This window comes from Microcaecilia unicolor, chromosome 1, assembly GCF_901765095.1.
Source record: "Microcaecilia unicolor chromosome 1, aMicUni1.1, whole genome shotgun sequence".
NCBI classification, from domain to species: Eukaryota; Metazoa; Chordata; class Amphibia; order Gymnophiona; family Siphonopidae; genus Microcaecilia; species Microcaecilia unicolor.
Window position 1 is genome coordinate 478,630,317 of NC_044031.1, and position 23,598 is coordinate 478,653,914.

Sequence of the window (23,598 nt, forward strand, 5' to 3'; positions counted from 1 at the left end):
ACGCTAACACGCCCATAGAAATGTAACGCGCATTAACGTTTAACGCGCTTTAAATTTACAGGCACGTTAAAAATGCTAACACAACTTAGTAAACGTGGAGGGGCATAATTGAACGCGAACGCCCATCTCCATGGGCGTCTATGTCCGAGAACGGGTACGTGAAGGGGCGGGACAGACCGTATTTTCGAAAAAATGGGCGCCCATCTTTTTTTTTCGATAATACGGTTTGTGCCGGCAAATGCATCGGACTTCTGCGGATTTGAGCTGGGCGGTTTCGTTTTTCAGCGATAATGGAAACCAAAGGCACCCAGCTCAAAAACGAACAAATCCAAGGCATTGGGTCGTGGGAGGGGCCAGGATTCATAGTGCACTGGTCCCCCTCACATGCCAGGACACCAACCGGGCACTCTAGGGTGCACTTGTAACAAGTAAATAAAACAAGTTAAATACCTCCCAAGTCCAAAGTTCCCTTCCCTTGGGTCCTGAGCCCCCCAAATCCCCCCCCAAAACCCACTGCCCACAACTCTACACCATTACCATAGCACTTATGGCTGAAGGGGGGCACCTAGATGTGGGTACAGTGGGTTTTGAGGGCGGTTTGGAGCGCTCCCATTTACCACCACGTGTAACAGGTATGGGGGGATTGGGCCTGGGTCCACCTGGGTGAAGTCCACTGCACCCACTAACAACTGCTCCAGGGACCTGCATACTGCTGTGATGGAGCTGGGTATGGCATTTGAGGCTGGCATACAGGCTGGAAAAAAAGTTGTTAAAGTTGTTTTTTTATGGTGGGAGGGGGTTAGTGACCACTGGGGGAGTCAGGGGTGGTGATCCCCGATTCACTCCGGTGGTCATCTGGTCAATTAGAGCACTTTTTTGGGACTTGTTCGTGAAAAAAATAAAAGGGTCCAAAAAAATAAAAGTGACCCAAATTTGTGGTAAAAATGCCTTTCTTTTTTCGAAAGCTACCATTCTCGTAGCTTTTCTTTTTTTGAATTGAAGCGGTGCAAAGAAAAGCTACGAGAATGGTATGGGATTTGCGTTACAAGACGTATGAGGAAAGACTTGCTGAACTAAACATGTATACTCTGGAGGAAAGGAGAAACAGGGGTGATATGATACAGACGTTCAAATATTTGAAAGGTATTAATCCGCAAACGAACCTTTTCCGGAGATGGGAAGGTGGTAGAACGAGAGGACATGAAATGAGATTGAAGGGGGGCAGACTCAAGAAAAATGTCAGGAAGTATTTTTTCACGGAGAGAGTAGTGGATGCTTGGAATGCCCTCCCGCGGGAGGTGGTGGAAATGAAAACGGTAACGGAATTCAAACATGCGTGGGATAAGCATAAAGGAATCCTGTGCCGAAGGAATGGATCCTCAGGAGCTTAGTCAAGATCGGGAGGCGAGGCTGGTGGTTGGGAGGCGAGGATAGTGCTGGACAGACTTGTACGGTCTGTGCAGGAGCCGGTGGTGGGCAGCGGGACTGGTGGTTGGGAGGCGGGGATAGTGCTGGACAGACTTGTACGGTCTGTGCCAGAGCCGGTGGTTGGGAGGCAGGGCTGGTGGTTGGGAGGTGAGGATAGTGCTGGGCAGACTTATATGGTCTGTGCCAGAGCCGGTGGTTGGAAGGAGGGGCAGGTGGTTGGGAGGCGGGGATAGTGCTGGGCAGACTTATACGGTCTGTGCCCTGAAGAGCACAGGTACAAATCAAAGTAGGGTATACACAAAAAGCAGCAAATATGTGTTATCTTGTTGGGCAGACTGGATGGACCGTGCAGGTCTTTTTCTGCCGTCATCTACTATGTTACTATGATTATCGGCCAAGGGCGCCCATCTCTCCTCGCCCGATAAACACGCCCCCGTCAACTTTGTTCGTTCCCACGACAGAGTGCAGTTGAAGACGCCTAAAATCGGCTTTCAACTATACCGATTTGGGCACCTAAGCATTTTTGGATGGGTTCTAAGAATATTAAAAACAAACACTCACATACAAGCAAGCCACCCCTTACATATTTTTTGTAAGTAGAACTTTCTCATAAAGGGAACTATTCCTTCATAAATCCTGCTCTAACAACAGGATAGGTGTGACCTATTGGCTAGAACTGAAATAGATGGATGGGTCTACCTTGCTGTGCAATTAACACACCAGTGGTGAGAAAAATATGCAAAAATGAGAGAACGCCCCCTAATTTGTGAGGAGGCTTTGAAAACACTCTTCCATTTCCCTGATAAATTGCAAGGCTGATAATGGAGTGTATGTTGTATAGTATGGAGACAGTCTGTAAACCGGCTAAAGTTTCTCCCATACTTTTAAAACAATACGAATAAAAGGATGTCTAGGCAATGCAGGAAGCTTTTTCCACTCCTCTACCAAAAGAAGAGCAGAGATGGGGAACAAGTATATCAGTTATTCTTCCTCCCCTCATTCTGGTCCACTCAGCATGTGCAGAGGAGAGGAGTTGCATGCACACTGCCAGCTACTACTGCCACCCTGACCCAAGTCTGTTTTTGAAAGCCCCATGACAGTTCCCCAAGGAAAGCCAGTTCTGAAGCAAAGGATCAAAACTGGTGGTCATTCCTGCAGTCACATATGAGGGCTCTGCTTATAATTCACATGCATTCTGTTATACGGTTAGCACAATTTGGTACAGTCTGTCTCTGTTTGAATTCATTTTTATCAGGATGTGAAACAGAAAGAAGAGACCAAGCTGCTTCTGTGGCAGCTGCCAATTGGACTCAATCTCTATCACATAAGTGTATAAAATGAGGAGTGGCCTAGTGGTTAGAGCACCAGTCTTGCAATCCAGAGGTGGCTGGTTCAAATCCCACTGCTGCTCCTTGTGATCTTGGCCAAGTCACTTAACCCTCCATTGCCTCAGGTACAAACTTAGATTGTCAGCCCTCCTGGGACAGAGAAATATCCAGAGTACCCGAATGTAACTCAACTTGAGCTACTACTGAAAAAGGTGCGAGCAAAATCAAAATAATAAAAAAATAATAACAACAGGCCTTTGAAAATAAAATTCCCCATCCTATTGCAACACTAAGCATTTAGGGTCCCTTTTATTAAGCCGCGTAAGCATCTACGTGCACCCAATGCACACCAAAATGAAGTTACCGCATGGCTACCATGTGGCTCTCCTGGTAATTTCATTTTTTGTGCGCATCCGAAATGCTCGGCCAAAAAATAATTTTTTATTTTCGGATGCACGTATCGGACGCGCATCAAGTAACACTTGGCGCACGAAGGTCACTACCACCCAGTTACCGCATGAGACTTTACCGCTAGGTCAATGGCTGGCGGTCAGGTCTCAGACCCAAAATGGACATGTGGCAATTTTGATTTTGCCGCATGCCCATTTTTGGCAAAACTTTTTAAAAGTCTTTTTACAGGTGCACTGAAAAATGATTCTGCGCATGCCCAAAACCTGCGCCTATACTACCGCAGGTCATTTTTCAGCGCACCTTAATGAAAGGCCCCCTATAAGCTTATTGAGGAAGCAATCAGTGGGAATTTAAATGCTTTTTAAAACCTATACCTTTAATAACACTTTTTTCTGTATATTTCAAGAGGTTTCTTGGTTGGGTTGTTTTTGTTGTTGTTGTTTATTTTTGCATTGTTTTTCTAACTGGAAGGTCCTGTTAAACAGTTTGTTTACCTTCTTAAGGGGCACCAAGACAACATGCAGCTTGCTTTGATCCAGCGTTTCCATGTCCTGAATTAATATGGTAATTTTTCTTTTTGAAGATAAAGTCATAGCATGTCTTGTGTACAGTGCACCCTCAATAATACTGAAGCCTGGATCTTTTGAAATGGCAATAACGCTGTTGGACTTCACACATTTCTCCAAGTTCACTGTAAGAAAGAATTGTTAAAAAGAAGAGAATAAAATGTCTGCAATTAAAAATGTACAAAAGAAAAAAAACAAACTTTTTAAAAACAGATGTGCAGCAAAATTTGTCATTTTCAGCTTCTTGTGGTTGAGGCGTTCCTACCACAACCTAATACTGCTAAGTTCCAAAAAAAAAAAAACACGTTTATATAGACAAATACACATTTTTTTAAAGCTCTTACCTGGGATCACTACTAGCCTAAAAAAAAAAAAAAAAAAAATTAAAAAAGGAAATGGGTCAGCTTGCTGTCTTAGGGCCCTGTTTACTAAGCCACGTTAACCATATATGAGTCTACAATATCCCTACAGACGCCTACATGGTTAATGCTTGTGCTAATTGTAGGCGCATTAAAAATGCTAACGCACCTTAGTAAACCGGGCACTTAGGGGGTCTTTTACTTAGGCACACTGGCATTTTTAGCGTGCGCTAAAAATAGGCACGTGCTAAACGCTAAAGATGCACATAGGAATACATTGGTATCTTTAGTGTTTAGCGCACACCTATTTTAGTGCACGCTAAAAACACCAGTGCGCCTTAGTAAAACACCCCCTAAATTAGCAAATTGTGCCTTGTAGCGAGCCTAAGTGTAATTTTTGGCTCAGACCATCCAGTCCCTGGTCTAACCCAGACTGGGGATAATGCAAGATAGCATTCACAGCCCCAGGGAACGTGAGGTAGAAAGAAGAGAGAAAATAGCACTGTAAAAAGTATAAGATCAAGATCATGTAGGCCAAGTTCAGGAGGAAGCAAAAGTTTGTGATCCCTGACTAAAGACTGCTGTTGCCATGATTAGGCTGGGTAAGTTGGGTGGGTATAAATATAAGGGTAGTTGCAAATGAAGTCACATAGTGCCAGATCCCAGTTATGGTTCTGCCTGAACTGGAAGACCAAAGAAGCAGATGGAAACTACCAACTCCTCTCTCACCTCAAGAAATGCAAAAGGAAGATAGGTGTTGGTGTTTCAGAAAGCTGAAACACCTATTTCAATAGTCCAATCTATTGACTTCCTTGACATCCACATTTGTTTTTCTCCTCTATGGGTCTTCATTTTAGCTGATCTGCAAGGCTTCGTTCTGTTTCTGTGAGTCTGACGTCCAAAGTCAGAAACAGAACGAAGCCTTCGGAGGAAGAAGAGGACCTCCTCGGCTGGCGGGGATTGGGGTCCCCCACCAGCAAAGGTAGCCCATGGTGACGGCGGGGGAGGGTTGGCAATAGCGGGGGGGGGGGCTAAAATGTGCCCCCTCCCCTCGGGCTCTGGCCCCCACCTCCTGCCAAAATCTGGCTATGCCCCTGGTCTATAGAGATATGATAGAGGTCTATAAAATTAATGAGTGGAGTGGAATGGGTTGATGTTAATCACTTTCCAAAAATACTAGGACTAGGGGGCACGCAGTGAAGCTACAAAGTAGTACATTTAAAACAAACGTGTAATTAAACTCTGGAATTCTTTGCCATAGAATGTGGTAAAAGCAGTTAGCTGAGTGGGGTTTAAAAAACGTTTGGAGGCTTTTTAGAGCTTGATCCAAGATGGTGGACTGAAAGTGTCGGACTCTGTAACGCAGCACTTGGTTTCCTGGAAAATTTTCCTCTCTTTTACTACCACATGGGTAAGAAACATAAAGGAGTGCAGAAGAGTTTTATGATTTCCTTCTTGAGTCGGGCTGAGGCAGTAGCAGCTTCTACTCTGGAAGGCTCACTTGGGGCATCGCTGGTGGAAGGAAGGTCAGTAATGCCCTTGTAGCTAGAAGTTTCTCTATCTCTGGAGCAATGGTTTTCCACGTCAATGCCACAGGTGAGCCATACCCCAGAGCCAAGTGTTGTGGGCCCGTGGAGTAGGCTCCCAGGAAGCCCAGAGCTGTTGGAGTGACTGGGCAGGTCACCAACTGGGCAGGGGAACTGCAGCAAGTGGCAGAGATGTCTCAAGCTCCAGAGAAGGACCAGGTCACAAGTAAGCTTTCAATTCCTCTGACTCCCAGGAATCAAGCTCCTTTAACTTCAATGCTGGTGAGACCAAAACTTTTTACTCTTCAGACGCTGTGGGAATTACATTTGGAGCAGTCTTTTTTCAGGTCAAATGGACACACTTGTGAAAACTAGAGAAAATTTTCCAACAACAAGACACCTTACAGGCGGAGATAGGAGATATAAAGAGGAGAGTCTCGGAGACGGAGAAAAATGTTCAAGATTGTTATCAGAAAGAAGTAGCAGTGGTTAAAGATATGACTTTGGTACCTCAGAGATTAGAAGAATTAGATAACGCTAATAGGAAGAAATATTTGAGATTTATTAATTTTCCACGAGTGCCTACTATGTCTGCTTTGGATATGTATAAAAGATGTTATCACTATTTTGAAGGTGCCTTTTGAATCGGTTCCAGCAGTTACTAGAGTGCATTACCTTCCACAGGCAAAGAAGTGAATGGGGGCTCCCTCTCTAGAAGCTGACAGTTTGGACTTGATAGATTTCTTGCAAAGGTCTGATTCGGACCAACTTTGTTGGCTACTTGTGTACTTGAACTTGATCGAGATTGGCTTCCTAAATTGTTTTTCTTGCAAAGGATACTACCTTCATGAACTCTAAAGTTTAACTTTTTCCGGATGTCTCTAAAGAGACTCAGAAGAGGCGGCATCAATTCTGTTGCTTAAACCTGCAGTTTTGAAGATAGGGCCATTATTTTTTCTTCGTTACCCTTGTAAATGCTTAATTAAATTCCAGGGAATGTGCTATACCTTTTATGAACCTCAACATTTGTCAGCTTTTCTGTCCTCAAACTCTCGAGCTAAAAGTAGCTACTTCCCCTGCTGGAATTTCTGCAGCTAGTTCACCTCTAGGTTAGGTTGCTAATAAACCATATTAAAATACTATGCTTTGCTGACTAGGATTATAATATTTTTCATTTCATTGTCCTGTAAACTGTGAAATGGATCTCTTCTTTTTGAGGGCTAGTGAAAATTAGAAGTTATTATTTGAATGTCATACAAAAATTTTCTTTTGTATATATGGTGTACTCTAACTTCTTTGCTGTAGCAAGTTTTATTTGCTTGTGAATATATTAAAAAATTTTCAATAAATATGAAATATAAAACAAAAAATGTTTGGAGAACTTTCTAAAAGAAAAGTCCTTAAGCCACTGCTTATTTCTAGGATAGGCAGCATAAAATGCATTGTACTGTTCTGGGATCTTGCCAGATACTTGTGGTCTGGATTGGCCACTGTTGGAAAAAGGATGCTGGGCTTGATGGACCTTCAGTCTATCCCAGTATGCTAAAATTCCAGAGTTTAATTACACAATTACGACAGACAGCATGGTTAATATTTGCTAAAATGAATGACTAATATTAGTTTGAAAAAACGTGTTTTATACTTTAAACAAAATATAAAGAGACTGCTGAAAAGTGAGCTGTTTAAGTACTGCCATAGATGAGACACATGCAGAAGCCCAAATTGGCTTTAGATTATAAGAACTATGCCGATTTGGACTTCTGCACGTGTCTCATCTATGGCAGCACTTAAACAGTACACTTTTCGGCAGTACCTTTATATTGTGTTTAAAGTATAAAACACATTCCTTCAAACTAATATTAGTCATTCATTTTAACAAATATTAACCATGCTGTCTGTTATACTTGCTTTACATATTCCTCGTCTTCATTTTTCCTTCTGTGCAAATCACTCTAGCCTTTCAATTGCCTTCTAGTAGAAGTCAGTTAGCTTTCTTCCCATTCCTCTCTGCTCCCCGTTCTCTCTTTCAGTGACTGTTCGTTCATGCAGATAAAAAGTCTTAAGACAACGATGGGCTGGCAATCATCAAATAGCATTAAAATTTAAGACTTGGCAGTCACTATGCTTGCTGCTAATGTTGCATTTCAGAACTCACAGAAATCAAACATGAACAAGATGAATCTGCAGGTGCAACTGATTTGACTTTTTTCCATCTATTCCAATCAGCAATACAAATGGTGTAACTAGGGAACATCAAACAGATTACAACATGAAAAATGAAGCCCGATGCTAGAGTCGTAAATCTATCTTTTTGTGCTAAAAGGGACATTGCATGCCTCTTCAAAAAAGTCAAATACTTGTTTTTCCTACCATCTTTTTTGGATGTCTGCATGCCTACTATGTGTCCAACTTTTTTTTCCCCTTGGGAGAATACTTCAAGGGTTTGTTGTTGGCTTCAGCAGTTCACAGCATTCGATCTTTCTTGGTAATCCCCCATCCAGGTACTAGCTAGGCCTAACACTCAACTACTCCATCTTTAAGGGAAATAATATACAACTTGAGAATAAATCAGGCTCTCCCCCCCCCCCCCCCCCCCCCCAACTAATTGAACTTAACATTCATGAAAGTTAGACAACCCATGTTTTTATATCTTCCAAATGCCCCACATAGGGAAGTAATACACATTTGAATGTGTCCTGAAGAATTGTTAGATGCTTAATCAATCAGAAAAAAAAAAAGAAAAGAAAAATCAATCCCACCACAAAGGGGGAAGTTATCAATGTGGGCTACTATTAAGTTGGGTTATTTTATCACAAGATCTCATTGCATGATATGGGACCCTGTACTACAACAACCCAACTTGTGGTAAAATTACCTGACTTAATATTAGTCCACATTAATAATCCCCCCCCCCCCCCCCAAATGCAAAGAACCTAAAGATAGGAGATTGAACTCCAAGGCATCAAGACACAAAGAATAATCCACATCAATGAATAAGGGCCATCTAGCACACATAGCAGGTAACAACTTGAAGCATTGGAGGAGTAGCCTAGTGGTTAGTGCAGCAGACTTTGATCCTAGAGACCTGGACTCAATTCCCACTACAACTCCTTGTGACTTTGGACAAGCCACTTATGGGGTCTTTTACTAAGGCACGGGAAAATTAGGTTCTTACCTTGGTAATTTTCTTTCCTTTAGTCATAGCAGATGAAGCCATTACGTATGGGTTATGTCCATCAACCAGCAGGGGAGATAGAGAGCACTCAAACTTTCACAGTGCCCTCTTGGCCAGCTAGCTCCACTGCCTCTTCAGTATTTGAAGCTTCCAAAGCAGTATGGCAAACCGCAATGGGAATCACAAGAGCTTTCCTCACAGCGAACGATGGCCCATCACAAGGGCATGAACTCATAAAGGAGGGAATGCACATCCTCCTGGAGGGAATAAACTCATCCTCCTAATTTTCCCTTCCTTGTCATCAAGCAGATGAAGCCATTACGTATGGGATGTAACAAAGCAATCCCTAGATAGGGTGGGAACAAGCCACACCATGCGCTAGCACTTGTGCACCAAAACGCGCATCCCTCCTGGCAGCCACATCCAGCCTGTAATGTCGGGCAAAGGAGAGCTTAGAAGCCCATGTTGCTGCACTGCATATCTCTTGAAGAGAGAGTGCTCCAGTTTCAGCCCAAGAGGAAGAAATCGCTCTAGTAGAATGTGCCTTAAAGGCTACAGGCGGAACCCTGCCGGCCAGCAGATAAGCTGAAAAGATAGTTTCTTTGAGCCAGCGGGCAATAGTGGCTTTAGACGCTGGAGACCCTCTGCGAGAACCGGGTAGCAAAACAAACAGATGATCAGAAGTCCTGAAAGAGTTAGTAACTCGCAGATACTGCAGCAGAGTCCTGCGCACATCCAAAAGGTGCAGCTGCCCAAAAGATTCTGGAAACTCTTCCTCTGAAAAAGAGGGCAAGAAAATAGGCTGGTTTAAGTGAAAGGCTGAAACCACCTTAGGCATAAAGGAAGGCACAGTCCGAACCATGGCTCCGGACTCTGAAAATTGCAGAAATGGGTCTCTACAGGACAGCGCCTGGAGCTCTGACACCCGTCTCGCCGAGGTAATGGCCACCAGAAAAACGGCCTTCAGTGTCAAGTCTTTCTCCGATGCTCGCCGAAGCGGCTCAAAAGGAGATGCCTGCAGGGTTTTCAAAACTAGCCCCAGGTTCCAAGCTGGACAGGGTGCTCGCACTGGAGGTCGGAGCCGAAGCACCCCTCTAAGAAACCATGCCACATCTGGGTGAGCAGCCAAAGACACGCCTTCCACCTTACCACGAAGGGAGGCCAACGCTGCCACCTGCACCCGCAGGGAATTATAGGCCAAGCCTTTTTGTACGCCTTCCTGCAAAAAGTCCAGAATCGGCGAGACAGGAGCCCGCATTGGAACAATGGCTCTGGAAGCACACCAAGACTCAAACAGGCACCAAATCCTGGCATAAGCCACGGAAGTGGACCGCTTGCGGGCTTGCAGGAGAGTGGAAATAACTTTATTGGAATAACCTTTATCCCTCAATTGCGCCCTCTCAATAGCCATGCCGTAAGACCAAAGCGGCCGGCGTCCTCCATGGCTACCGGTCCCTGAGTCAACAGGTTCGGTACCAGAGGTAACGGCAGAGGAGCCTCCAGGAGCATCTGTCGGAGGTCTGCATACCAAGGTCTCCTTGGCCAATCCGGGGCGATGAGGACCACTTCTTCTGGGTGCAGCCGAATCCGCAAGAGCAGGCGCCCTATCAAGGGCTACAGGGGAAACACATAAAGTAGACCCGGAGGCCAGGGTTGAGCCAAGGCATCCAACCCCGCCGAGCGAGGATCTCTCCGTCTGCTGAAGAAGCACGGGACTTTGGTATTGGCACTTGTCGCCATTAGATCCATCATTGGCTTGCCCCATTTGGCACAGATCTGCAGGAATACTTCGTCTGCCAGATTCCATCCTGCTGGATCGATCTGATGCCTGCTCAGATAATCAGCCTGCACATTGCTCTGACCTGCAATATGAGCTGCCGATAGACACTGAAGATGCAGCTCGGCCCAGTGGCAAATCAGTTCGGCCTGCGTGGCTAGTGCTCTGCACCTTGTTCCGCCTTGTCGATTTATATAGGCCACCGTTGTTGTGTTGTCCGACATCACTCTGACAGCCAATCCTTCCAGGGTCACTTGAAAGGCCAGAAGCGCCTGAAACACCGCTTTCAACTCTAAGCGGTTGATGGACCACTCCAACTCCTCGGGTGTCCATAGACCCTGGGCATGCTTCCCCTTGCAGTGTGCGCCCCAGCCCTTCAGGCTGGCATCTGTTACCACTAGGCACCAAACGGGGAGCGTCAGCGGCATTCCTCGCCGCAGTATGCTGTCCGAGAGCCACCACTCCATGCTGAGACGGGCCGCAGGGAGCCAAGTAAGTCTGCATTGGTAATCCTGAGAAATAGGAGACCATCTCCGGAGTAGGGAATACTGTAGAGGTCTTAGGTGCGCTCTCGCCCAGGGTACCACTTCCATCGTGGCTGTCATCGATCCCAGCAGCTGGACAATGTCCCAAGCTCGCAGGCGGGGCATCCTCAGGAGCAGACGGACCTGATTCTGAAGCTTGCACCGCCTTGGCTTGGGTAGGAACACATAGCCCGAGACTGTGTCGAACCTGGCCCCCAAAATCTCTAAAGATTGTGAAGGGGACAGGTGACTTTTGGCCATATTGACGACCCAGCCTAGAGATTGCAGTACTGAGACCACTCTGGCTGTAGCTTGTAAGCTCTCTGTTGCAGAGTCTGCTCTGATGAGCCAGTCGTCTAGGTACGGGTGAACCCTGATACCTTCTCGCCTGAGAAAAGCAGCTACTACCACCATTACCTTCGAAAAGGTTCGGGGAGCTGTGGCCAAAAGGCAAGGCCCTGAACTGGAAATGTTTTCCCAACACCGCAAACCTCAGAAACTTCTGGTGCGGGGGCCAAATCGGTATGTGCAAGTAAGCTTCTTTCAGGTCTAGAGACGTGAGAAACTCTCCTGGCTGAACCGCCGCAATGACGGAGCACAGGGATTCCATGTGGAAATGCCGCACTCTCAGGGACTGTTCACTTCTTTTAAGTCCAGAATAGGGCAAAAGGACCCACCTTTTCGCGGCACCACAAAGTAGATGGAGTATCGGCCGCAGCCTTGCTCGGCGGGAGGCACCGGGGTCACTGCCCCTAACTGAATCAGACCTTGTAAAGTCTCCTCCACCGCCGCCCGTTTGACGGCAGAACCGCATCGGGACTCCACAAACACGTCTCTTACTGGGGCGTTGAATTCTATTCTGTATCCATCTCTGATCAGGTCCAGAACCCAATGATCTGAGGAAATCTTGGCCCACTCCTCGACAAAGAGGGAAAGCCGTCCTCCGATGACATGCATCGAGGAGAGGGCCGGCGCACCATCATTGAGAGGGTCGCCCCTGAACTCCTGGTCTTGAGCCACCGGCTGCGGAACGCTTGTCCGAGCGAAAGGAGTTCCTCTGCTGACCACGGGCACGTGAAGTGAACCCAGCAGAACGCCCCGGGCGGTACCTTCTAGCTTCACGGAAGCGAGGTCTGTACGAGGAGTGGACCGCCTGGCCCTTAGAGGAAGGCCTCTGCCTATCTTCGGGCAAGCGCTGGGGTTTTGGATCACCCAGGCCTTTCACAATTTTCTCCAACTCTTCACCAAATAGGAGAAGTCCTTGAAAAGGCAACTTCACCAACCTTTGCTTAGAGGCCATGTCCGCTGCCCAGTGTCGTAGCCACAGACGACGGCGAGCCGCCACTGCTACTGCCATTTGTTTAGCCGAAGCTCTGACAAGGTCATAAAGGGCATCAGCCAGAAAGGACAAGGCCACCTCCATCCGCGGAGCCACATCCAAGAAGGGCTCCGCTCCATCTCCGGGCTCAGCCACTGCCTGTTGCAGCCAAACTAGGCAGGCTCTCACAGCATAACAGCTGCATGCAGACGCCCGAACAGTGAGACCTTCAATTTCAAAGGACTGTTTCAACGCTGTTTCCAGCCTACGGTCTTGAACATCCTTCAGGGCAACACCTCCTTCAAAAGGGAGGGTAGTTCTCTTTGTCACCGCAGTGACTAGGGCATCCACTGTAGGCATTTGAAAACGAGCCATATGTCCCTCACGCAGAGGGTATAACTGCCCCATAGCCCTGGAAACTCTCAAAGGTCCCTCGGGGTCAGCCCACTGAGCCGAAACAAGCTCTAGGATGGAGTCATGCAAAGGGAAGGCCCGAGCAGCTTTCTTGGTACTAGCCATCCTGGGATTACCCGAGGAGGCCATGCCACTGTCAGGATCTTCAATCGAGAGGGCCTGCAGGGTATCTGAAATAAGCGCTGGCAGCTCATCACGGTGGAATATCCTCACCGCGGAGGGATCATCCAGATCCTGTGGTAAATCCGCACCTGACTCTGGTTCCTCAGACCAAGAACGTCTGTCAGAGTTCTCCGAATCCTCACACCCCGACCACGGGGGGGAAAAAGGTGCACCACAATCTGAAGGGGAATTAACCCTTCTGCTATTATCTTTAGGCCAAGCATCCGGGAAAAAAGCCTCACTGGGCAGTCCCAGGCCAGATCCATCGGGGGGGGGCAATCAGAGGAGCCTCAGGCGACCCTTGAGGAAGTGCTCTTTTCATCATGTATGCTTTATGCAGCAAAAGCACAAAATCCGGGGAGAAAATCTCACCCTGGGCACCCAAATCCTGTCCGGTGCTAGCCATTCCTGAAATAACCTCATCTCGAGGTGCCCCTCCCGGCTCAGGTCTCTCCGTGTCCACGGAGGCCACGCCATGCGGTGTAAGCAAAATGGCGCCCGCTGCCAGCTCAGAGCGGGAAGAAACATCGCTCGCCATGCTCGGGCCGGCTCCTACGCCAATACAGCACGATTTACAGAGCCCTGCTGCTGATTTGCGCTTGCCACAAGTGGAACAGCGCTTTACATTGTCCGCAGCCATCACTGAAAAACGGCGGTAAAATCCAAAATCGCCCCAATCGCGGGCCCACCCCGGAGGAGTTGGAAAACACTCTTACCTCAAAGGATCTAGTGTACAACTACGATCCTGCTGAAAATCAGGTCAAAAACCTCTGTTCCAGCGTCTCTGCGTTTAAAAACGCGACGCGACTTTTTTTTTTTTAAGCTGTGAGGAAAGCAGAGGTATTGAAGACTCCGGAGGCTCAGATGAGTGGGAAAGGCAGGGAAAGGGGCGAACCTATATGCCTGCATCCACTGTTGGTGGGTAAGGACAGGAAAAGCAAGGCAATATGTCCACATCCACAGAGGTATGGGTAAGGCAGGGAAAGGGCTAACCTATGTGCCTTTAAAGTGAAGCTGCTATAGCCTCCAACACCCCGGTTAACAACTGGCAAGCCAGGAACCACCTCCCGGCAGATTTTTCTGGAGCTCGAACAAGCTGCAGCCACCCTGCTAAGGGAGATAGAGAATACTGAAGAGGCAGTGGAGCTAGCTGGCCAAGAGGGCACTGTGAAAGTTTGAGTGCTCTCTATCTCCCCTGCTGGTTGATGGACATAACCCATACGTAATGGCTTCATCTGCTTGATGACAAGGAAGCTCACATTTTTAGCACGTACTAAATGTTAGAAACGCCCATAAGAATGTATTGCCATTTCTAACATTTAGCACACGCCCAATTTTAGCACGCGCTAAAAACGTGAGCGCACCTTAGTAAAAAAGGGGTCTTAACCCTCCATTGCCCCAGGTACAAATAAGTACCTGTATATACTATATAAACCACTTTGAATGTAGGTGTAAAACCCACAGAAAGGCAGTACACCAATTCTCATTCATGCTTATATTCAGTTTTAGGCCAGAAGATAATCTGAATTGATGGTTTTGGTGGGGAGCTGATATGAAGAATATGTAATTATTTTTGTGTCCCTTCGCAGTCTGTTTGGGTGCACTTAGTTGCAATTATAATCATGATTGAGCTATACATCATATAGGAGTTTTTGATGCAAACAGGCTATCAGACAAAAAAACAAGGATAATCACGAGTGAAGATGAAGAGAGGTAAAAAAAGATTAGTGGTACTCGGGTAAAGCCAGTTGCAGTCACGTTCATTGTAATTACAGAATGACCAATAACAGCAACACTAGATAATTCTCAACATTTCCAGTAAGATGTAGGAATTAATGAGGCAAGTTTTATTGTTTAGATGCCATTTTTAGTAGTTCAGATAAATCTTTTGACTTACCACTCACTCTTTCGGGACTGCCACCAGCCCAACATGGCTGCCGGTGGTAGTCCCACCCCAAGCGCACACCATTTCTGGGGGAAAAAGAAAACCCCCAGAAATGGCTTGCACGGAGGTAACTCAGTGGTAATTGGGCACTGCCGCGTGCTGCCCAATTACCACCGGATTAGCTCGGGAGCCCTTATCGCCACCTCAATGTGTGGTGGTAAGGGCTCCCTGTTGCATGGCCATGTGGTAAGAGTTCTCTTACCGCATGGCCATGTATGCTGGGGGCTTTTTTACCCACTGCGGTAAAAAACGCCCCCCCCCCCCCCCCCCCCCCAGTTCAGGGACCTTTATTCCACAGCTTGGCAAAAAGGGTCCCTCGGTGCGCAAGTGTGCCATTACAGAATACTAGCTTAATGCCCAATATTTTGGCACCTATCTTAGCACCCTTTATTGAACTGAGCCCTTTGTGCATATTTACACCATAGCACTTAATGCTACACATACACACATAGATGCTATTACTTAAACACTTATGTGAATAACAGGTGCATAACTTCTAGTTTGTTATACAATTGCTCCCAATCTGCAAAACTCATCAATTAAAGGGATTCTTTTTATAACACTGGCATAGTCCCCGAGATAACAGCTGTAAGATTTTAAAGCAAGTTTGATGGAATATTCAGCATTTAGCTTAAGCAGATTTTCACAAAAATATCCATCTCCTGTTCTCAAACAGCAGTCGAGAAATAAAAATATTGTATATTCCAGGGGAGAAATGCATTATTTGCAATCCAAGTCTTGCAGTTTAGAAATCAGCGCACACACACAAAAAAAAGAAAACTAAAAATTCCTAGAGGCTCCACAAAAGTCAAACTGACCATTCGTGGAATGTACCATATTTTTACACATATAGGACTAAATTCTATAAATGGTACCTAAAAAAAAATTGGCTTTGAAAAAAAATGCTAAGCGCTATTCTATAAACAGCACTCAGTTAGGCGTCATTTATAGACTAGTACTTAGAACTGGGAACTACAACTATTTTTAGGCATGGCCATTTACACCAACGAAACCATGGTGTAAATCCCCAAACCTATAAGAGGTGTGGATTCCTTTTATTCTATAACAATGCAAGTAAATTAAAGGAATGCCCCTGATCCACCTCTGACCATCCCATAGCCGTGCCCCCTTTTTGGACCCACGTGTAAAATTTACGCATGAATCCTGCACCTAAATTTACACATGTAAATCTTAAAACCAATTAGTACCAATACTTTATTTATTTATAACATTTATATCCCACATTTTCCCACCCATTAGCAGGCTCAATGTGGCTTACATAATACCGTAAAGGCGATCGCCAAGACCGGTAGATATTAAACAAACACAATTTAAAATAAGGGTTAGATAAGGTTAGAGTAAACAGGTACAAAAAGGGATAAGGAAATAAAGGAATATATAATGTCCAATGCGATGTAAGGTACTGATACATGGCAGAGTTGAGGCATTTAAGTAGGGCCGGTAGGGTAGGCCTTGCAAAACAGATAGGACTTTAATGATCGCCTGAAGTTTTGATGGTCGTGAATCGCTTTCACACTTATTGGTAGTGCATTCCACATTTGTGTACTTAAGAAAAATTGTATGCATAGGTTGATTTGTATCTGAGTCCAATGCAGCTTGTTAGAATTCTAATTATCAGTGCTAATTGGCTCATTCAATTAATTGCAGGCGTAAATTGGGCGCAGGCCCAAATTTGCACACACAAGTTAAAGCATCACTTATAGACTTCAGGGAATAGCACAAATTGTGAGTCTATCTAAAAATAAACTGGAATATAGGCGCTGAAAATTGGATGTTAACAAGCAATTATCACCACTAATTGGGACTAATTAGAATTTATGCACGCTACTCACTAACCCCCGGATCTATATAGCGTCTACAGTTTCGCGCGTAAATCTAAGTGTATTTTATAACTATGCATGTAGAATGTGTTAACAGCTCTAAAGCAATAACAAGAACTAATTGGCAAAATTTAGAATTTGCATACATTGCTAAGCAAATTCTGTAATTACTGTGCCTAAATTCTAACGTGCACAGGCAAAAAGGGACGCAGTTAGGGGGGTGTAAAAATGGGCATTTTGTGGTGTTCCAAAATCTACACGCATTATTATAGAATATGGGTCAGTGCGCGTAAATCTACGCACAGGGATTTACACCAGCTTTTTGCTGGCATAAACGGACGTACATGATTCAGTCACATTAACTACACCTAAGTGCATTCTAAATACCCCACATAAATCTACGCACAGTATTTAGAATATGTTTAGGTGTAATTACCTAGCACACGTTAAATGTAGGCACCATATATAGAATTGCCCCCTAAGCGTATTCTATAAAGCAGTCTGTGTAAAATCTACCACATTGATCTCAAAAGGGGGGGGTGGCTATGGGAGGAGCATGGGCACGTCATGGGCATTCCTAAAATGTACGCACAGTGTTACAGAATAAATCTGTTCTGCACCTAAAGTTAGGCGTGGGCATTTATACCAAATTTTATTTGGTGTAAATGGCCACGACTAAATTTAGTCACAGGAACGCTGCTAAGCGTATTATGCCTATCAGGCAAAGCGTATTCTTTTTGGTGCACATTTTTTTGGCACCATATATAAAATCTAGCCCTTTATGAATGAAAATACTATCTCCTCTGTCCAAGAGATGCATACTGACCAGCAAGGTCCAATTCAGGCACTACACTTGTAATAACCATTTTGGTAAAAACAAGAATTGAAATGGGCTCCATATTTCTCACCTCTACCAACCAACTCTTCAGCTCCCAGCTCAGAAGGAACATTCAGTTTCACTTTGCAAGATTCACCAAATGCAATCAGCACCTACAGAAAAGGTAAGGTTAGATATTCAGAATCATAACACATTACACTGTCTAACCAGCACAGTATCAGGAAAGATGGCTTCACACAAAGGGCATATATTTCCTAGACAGAAGGTTTGCAGCTTGTTATCACTATAAACAAACAGTTATAAAGTATTTTTAATATATATTAGTTTTAGAGGTGGTAGTGAAAGACATACCCTTATCTCTACCAGCTGAATATTTCATGAAAAAAATTGTCACACATCATACGCTCCAACCTGACCCACAAAAGCTCTGGGTTGCCAGGACGCCCAAAATTGTCTCCGATATTCAGTGCCCTAATACGGCCCAGCGCTGAATGTCAGAGGATAATTTAGCCAGCAACAAGCGGCATTTTAAAAAAATGCTGACCTCCACCGGCTGAATATCGAGGGGAAAGGAATCCCGTTTAGAAGTAATGGATCCAAAGAAGCTTAGCGGAGATTAGGTGGCACAACTGGTAACTAGCAAATCCAGTGCTGGGCAGACTTCTAGGGTCTGTGCCCTGATTGTGGACAAATCAATTTGGATGGGTTGAAGTGGAGCTTTTCAGGGTCTTCGATGCAACTTCTGAAGTTTTAGAATAAGGACAGCGCAAGGACAGTTTCTACTATCTATGCCCTGAAAATGGCAAACACAAATCAAAATCAGGTATGAATATGAAGTGTCACATCATGTCTTATGTAATAAGCTTATGTTGTTGGGCACACTGAACGGACCATACAGGTCTTTATCTGCCATCATCTACTAAGTTACTAAAGAAAAAAAAAAGTCTGCCCTCTCTGCAAATTGATAAACATTGTTGTGTTGGTCTGTGTTTAACAATTTTTTGTACCTAAATTGAAAAGCAGGTGGTATCCCTCTTTTCGCCAGATATTTGCAACAAACAAAGGATGGGAGGAAAAATCCTGCATGCTATTAATATAGTAAGCCAGCAAGTGTAACAATTTCTTTTTAGGAATTTCAGAAAGTCAAGCAAAGAATGGCATGTGCTCCTTTGCTGTTCATAGAAAACTTAAGCTTCAAAACTTCTGTTATGTATAATGAATAAATAATGTTCATGGAATTAATAATGTTCATGGTCCACATCTTCTTGTAGCTTTGGAAAATAGTGACAACTTTCACAACGAGGTTTCTTTTTCTTCTATAATTCTGAGCTTATCATCCCTTTTACTGAGCCACGTAAGCGTCTATGCACGCCCAACGCACGCCAAAATGGACTTACCGCACAACTACCGTGTGGCTCTTGCGGTAATTTCATTTTTGGCGCACTGCCAATACGCGCAGTCAAAAAATAATTTTTTCTGCCCCGCATATCAGACGCGTGCCAAGTGGCATTTGGCACACGTAGGTCCTTCCACCCAGTTACCGCGTGAAACTTTACTGCTAGGTCAATGGGTGTCGGTAAGGTCTCAGACCCAAAATGGACGTGCAGCAATTTTTATTTTGCCGCATGTCCATTTTTGGCAAAAATTTTAAAAAGGCCTTTTTTACAGGTGCGCTGAAAAATGATTCTGTGCATGCCCAAAACCCAGGCCTTCACTTCTGCAGGCCATTTTTCAGTGCACCTTAGTAAAAGGACCCCTTAACTTTTAATATTTGGTTTTATATTTTTCAGAAGTTGCTAGTGACTAAAGTATATTATGGATAAGGACCAACTGGCTCATCCAGTTTGCCTAGTTTTCATGAGTAAATCCCTGCAGAACATTAGTTTTCCTACTTTTTCCTACATTGCTTTCAAACATTCTATGATGTCATCAGCAAGCAACCAAGTAGCCCTTTTGAGAAAAACTGATTTGATGAAATTTATTTTTAAAAAATTTAAGTTAACTGCGTGGGGGTGCATGTTACCAGAAAGCGAAGATACTTACCTGTAGCAGGTATTCTCCAAGGACAGCAGGCCTTATGTTCTCACATGTGGGCGACATGGGTCCACGCTGCCAGTCCAGAGCTTGTAAAAAGCTTAAAATAGGAATCTGAGCGAAAGACATGCTCCACCGCACATGAGTGAGTGCCTTCCTGCCCGCCACGAGAGCAGGACCAGCAGTACAATATAAAGTATAAAGAAAGAAAACAAAAAAAAGAGAACGCCAAGGGAACGTGGTAGGGTATACGAGAACATTTATTTTTTTATTTGTTACATTTGTACCCCACATTTTCCCACCTATATGCAATGTGCTCAATGTGGCTTACACAGTACCGTCAAAGTATTCGCCAAGTCGGTTGATAACAAATACAATACAAATATGAGGTTATATAGTGATCAAGTGAGGTAGTTGTGAAGGGTCGAAAGGAATGAAGATCGTATGTTGACCAGTACGATCATTGGTCATGCTGTGTTGCTGGGTGGAGCGGTTTACGTTGGATCATTGAGGTAGGCCTTTTTGAAGAGGTAGGTTTTTAGTGATTTCCTGAAGTTCAGGTGGTCATGGATTGTTTTCACAGCTTTTGGGAGTTCATTCCATAGTTGTGCACTTATGTAGGAGAAGCCGGATGTGTAAGTTGTTTTGTATTTAAGTCCTTTACAGTTTGGGTAATGTAGGTTTAGGTATGATCGTGATGATCTGATGCTGTTTCTTATTGGTAGATCTACAAGGTCTATCATGTATCTTGGGACTTCACCATATATAATTTTGTGGAGCAGAGTGCAGATTTTGAAGTTGATCCGTTCTTTGATTGAAAGCCAATGCAGCTTTTCTCGTAGGGGTTTGGCACTTTCAAATTGGGTTTTACTATATATCAGCCTGGCTGCTGTGTTTTGGGCGGCCTGGAGGTTTTTTTTGTGAGTTGTTCTTTGCATCCCACAAAGATTCCGTTGCAATATACTGCATGACTTAGGACCATTGATTGTATTAGGTTTCGAAACATTTCCCTTTGGAAGAAAAGGTTTTACTCGTTTGAGTTTCCTCATTGAGTAGAACATTTTCTTTATTACAGAGTTTACTTGGCTCTCGAGAGTAAGGTTGCGGTCGAGTATGACGCCGAGTATTTTTAGGCTGTCTGAGGTGGGGAGGGTGTGTCCTGGGGTATTTATGGTTGTGGGTTTGTACTTGTTAGGTTGAGGGGAGAGGATGAGGCAGTGCTTTTTTTCAGTGTTCAGTTTCAGTTGGAATGAGTTTGCCCAGGAGTCCATGATGTTCAGGCCATCACTGATTTCATTGGTTATTTCTGTCAAGTCATGTCTGAAGGGAATGTAGATTGTAACATCATCTGCGTAGATGAACAGGTTGAGGCCTCGAATGGATAAGGACTTTGCCAGTGGGATCATCATCATGTTGAAGAGTATTGGTGATAGTGGTGATCCTTGAGGTACTCCGCAGGCTGCTTTCCATAGTGGTGATATGTTTGAATTTGATTTTACTTGATATGTTCTGGTGGTTAGAAAACCTTTGAACCAGTTAAGTACATTTCCATCAATCCCGAAGTGGCCAAGGAGTCTTAGTAATATATTGTGGTTTACCATGTCGAATGCACTCGACATGTCGAACTGGAGAAGTATGCTTTTACCTGTGGCTATTTCCTGCTTGAATTTAGCCAAGAGGGTAACTAGGATGGTTTCGGTACTATGGTGGGAGCGGAATCCCGATTGTGAATTGTGTAATATTGAGAACTTGTCCAAGTATTCCGTAAGCTGTTTGGTCACCAAGCTCTCCATCAGTTTTACTACTAGTGGGATAGACGCAACTAGGCGGTAGTTGGTGAAATCGTTTATGCTTTTCTTGGTGTCTTTTGGTATTGGTGTGAGTAGGATGTTGCCATATTCCTTAGGGAAGAGACCTTGTAGCATGAAGTTTATGTGGGATGTGAGGTCTGTTATGAAGCGGTCTGGGGCGGATTTAAGTAGATGACTGGGGCATGTATCCAGTTTGCAGTGGGTGTTGGCAAACCTATGAGTCGCTTGTGTAACTGATTCGGTTTTGAGATTAAATGTTGTCCAATACAGTCAGATGGGTATCCATCAGGGATTAGGTCCAGATCGTTGAAGAAGTTTTCGAAGTCAGTGTTGTGATAAGGAAGTATACTATGTAATTTTAAAAGTAATTAGCAAGTTTGTCTGCGGGTGGGATGTCTGCGTTGGTTGTGGTGATAGGGATGGGTCTAGTAATTTATTTACAAGTTGAAATAGTTTCTTCAGATCTTTGTAATCCGGTCCTAGTTTGGTTTACCAGATTACCAGAGGAGGCCTCGCCTTGAACAGGATCATCAATAGATAGGGCCTGTAAGGCATCAGAGATAAGCGCTGGCAGCTCATCGCGGTGGAAAATCCGAACCGCAGTGGGATCATCCAGATCCAGTGGCAAACCGGCACCTTCCTCTGGCTCCTCAGACCACGTAGGCCTGCCAGATCCCTCAGAGTCCCCACAGCCCGACCACGGGGGGGGGAGAGCAGAAAAGGGAGGTGCGCCACTCTCCGACGGGGAATTTACCCGTCTATGTTTAGCGTGCATCCAACGCTCAGGGGCATCCACTTCTGACATCTGCACCGGGCCATCATCAGTCGGAGGGAGACCAAGTAGCAACGCAGTGCCAGACACCTGCGGCAGAGCTCTTTTCAGCATGAAGGCTTTATGTAAAATAAGCACAAACTCAGGGGAGAAAACTCAGCCTGACCTCCCGTCTCCGAATTAGAAGCTACGGGGAACGGAGCTCCTCTGGTAGCCTCAGCCCGAGGTGCCCCTCTGCTCACAAACTCCTCCGCAACCACGGGGGTCGAGCCATGCGGCGCTTCCAAGATGGTGCCCGCTATTAGCTCCATTGAGCAGGAAGACTCATCGCTCGCCATGCTCGTACTGGCTCTACAGTCTATACAGCACATTTTACAGAGCCCTGCTGCTGATCTGCGTTTGCACAACAGGAACAACGCTTAACTCCCTCACCAGCCATCACCGAAAAACGGCGGAATAAAATACAATGGCGGCTTCGCGCTAAAATCACCCTGATCGGAACGCCGTCCGTGGGCCCTCCCCGGAGGAGCTGAGTACCGCTCTTACCTCAAAGGACCACCGAGCTCCGGTCACGCTGCACGTCAATAAAAGCCTCAGAACAGCAGCGCGGTTTTTTTTACGCTGTGAGGAAAGTTGGAGGCAAATAGCTACATAGGTACTCCGGAGGCAGTAGAGGGTGGGAAAGGCAGGGACAGGGCGAACCTATATGCCTACATCCACAATGGGTAAGGCAGGGAAAGGGTGAACCTATGTGCCTTTAAAATGGGCACCACCAGCCACAACACCCCAGCTCAACTGGTCAAGCACAGGAGCCTCCCCAGGCAGAAATTTTCAAGGAGCTGAACAAAGCTGTGTCCTACCCTGCTGGGAGATAGAGAAATACTGAGAGGCAGATGGAGCTAGCCATCCTAGAGGCACTATGGTTTTCAGTGTTCTCTATCTCCCCCTGCTGGTAGGTGGACACAACCCATTCGTAATAGATTCATCTGCTGCTGATGACAAGGAAAGGACCTTTAGTGAATACTAACATCCCTTAGCATGCACTAAGCTTTAGTAAAAGGGCCCCTTTTTTTAAATTATGATTTACAGGGCTTTCTTTCCTTTTTTATTAAAGCCAGATCTAGAGCATTGGGAAATCTTATCTCATGGATCAGTCATTATTGCAAGAATTAACCTACCCAGGGCTTTTCAGAAGTAGCCCAAGGCAGGGAGGGAAGGAGTACTGCAGGCTGAGTCAGATCTTGTTTCTGTTTTGTTTTTTTAAGTCATATGCAGTATTTTCAAGCTCCCTCATACCCAACCTTATTGGCAAGAACTAACCTGCCCAAGTCAATTCAGATGCAGCCCACAGTAAGGAAGGAAAGGAGGG

At 45.1% G+C, this 23,598-nt stretch overlaps 1 protein-coding gene across 1 annotated transcript in view; it reads right to left on the bottom strand.

Annotated features, from left to right (window-relative positions):
• LOC115477135 (desmocollin-1-like) overlaps window positions 1-23,598 on the bottom strand; it is a 79,794-nt gene that overhangs the window by 42,498 nt on the left and 13,698 nt on the right. The window contains exons 2-3 of the mRNA XM_030213765.1: window positions 17,683-17,764; window positions 3,662-3,858 (exon numbers count right to left, since the gene is read on the bottom strand). Of these exons, the coding sequence (XP_030069625.1) occupies window positions 3,662-3,858; window positions 17,683-17,764 (279 nt within the window). The remainder of the gene's footprint in view (window positions 1-3,661; window positions 3,859-17,682; window positions 17,765-23,598) is intronic.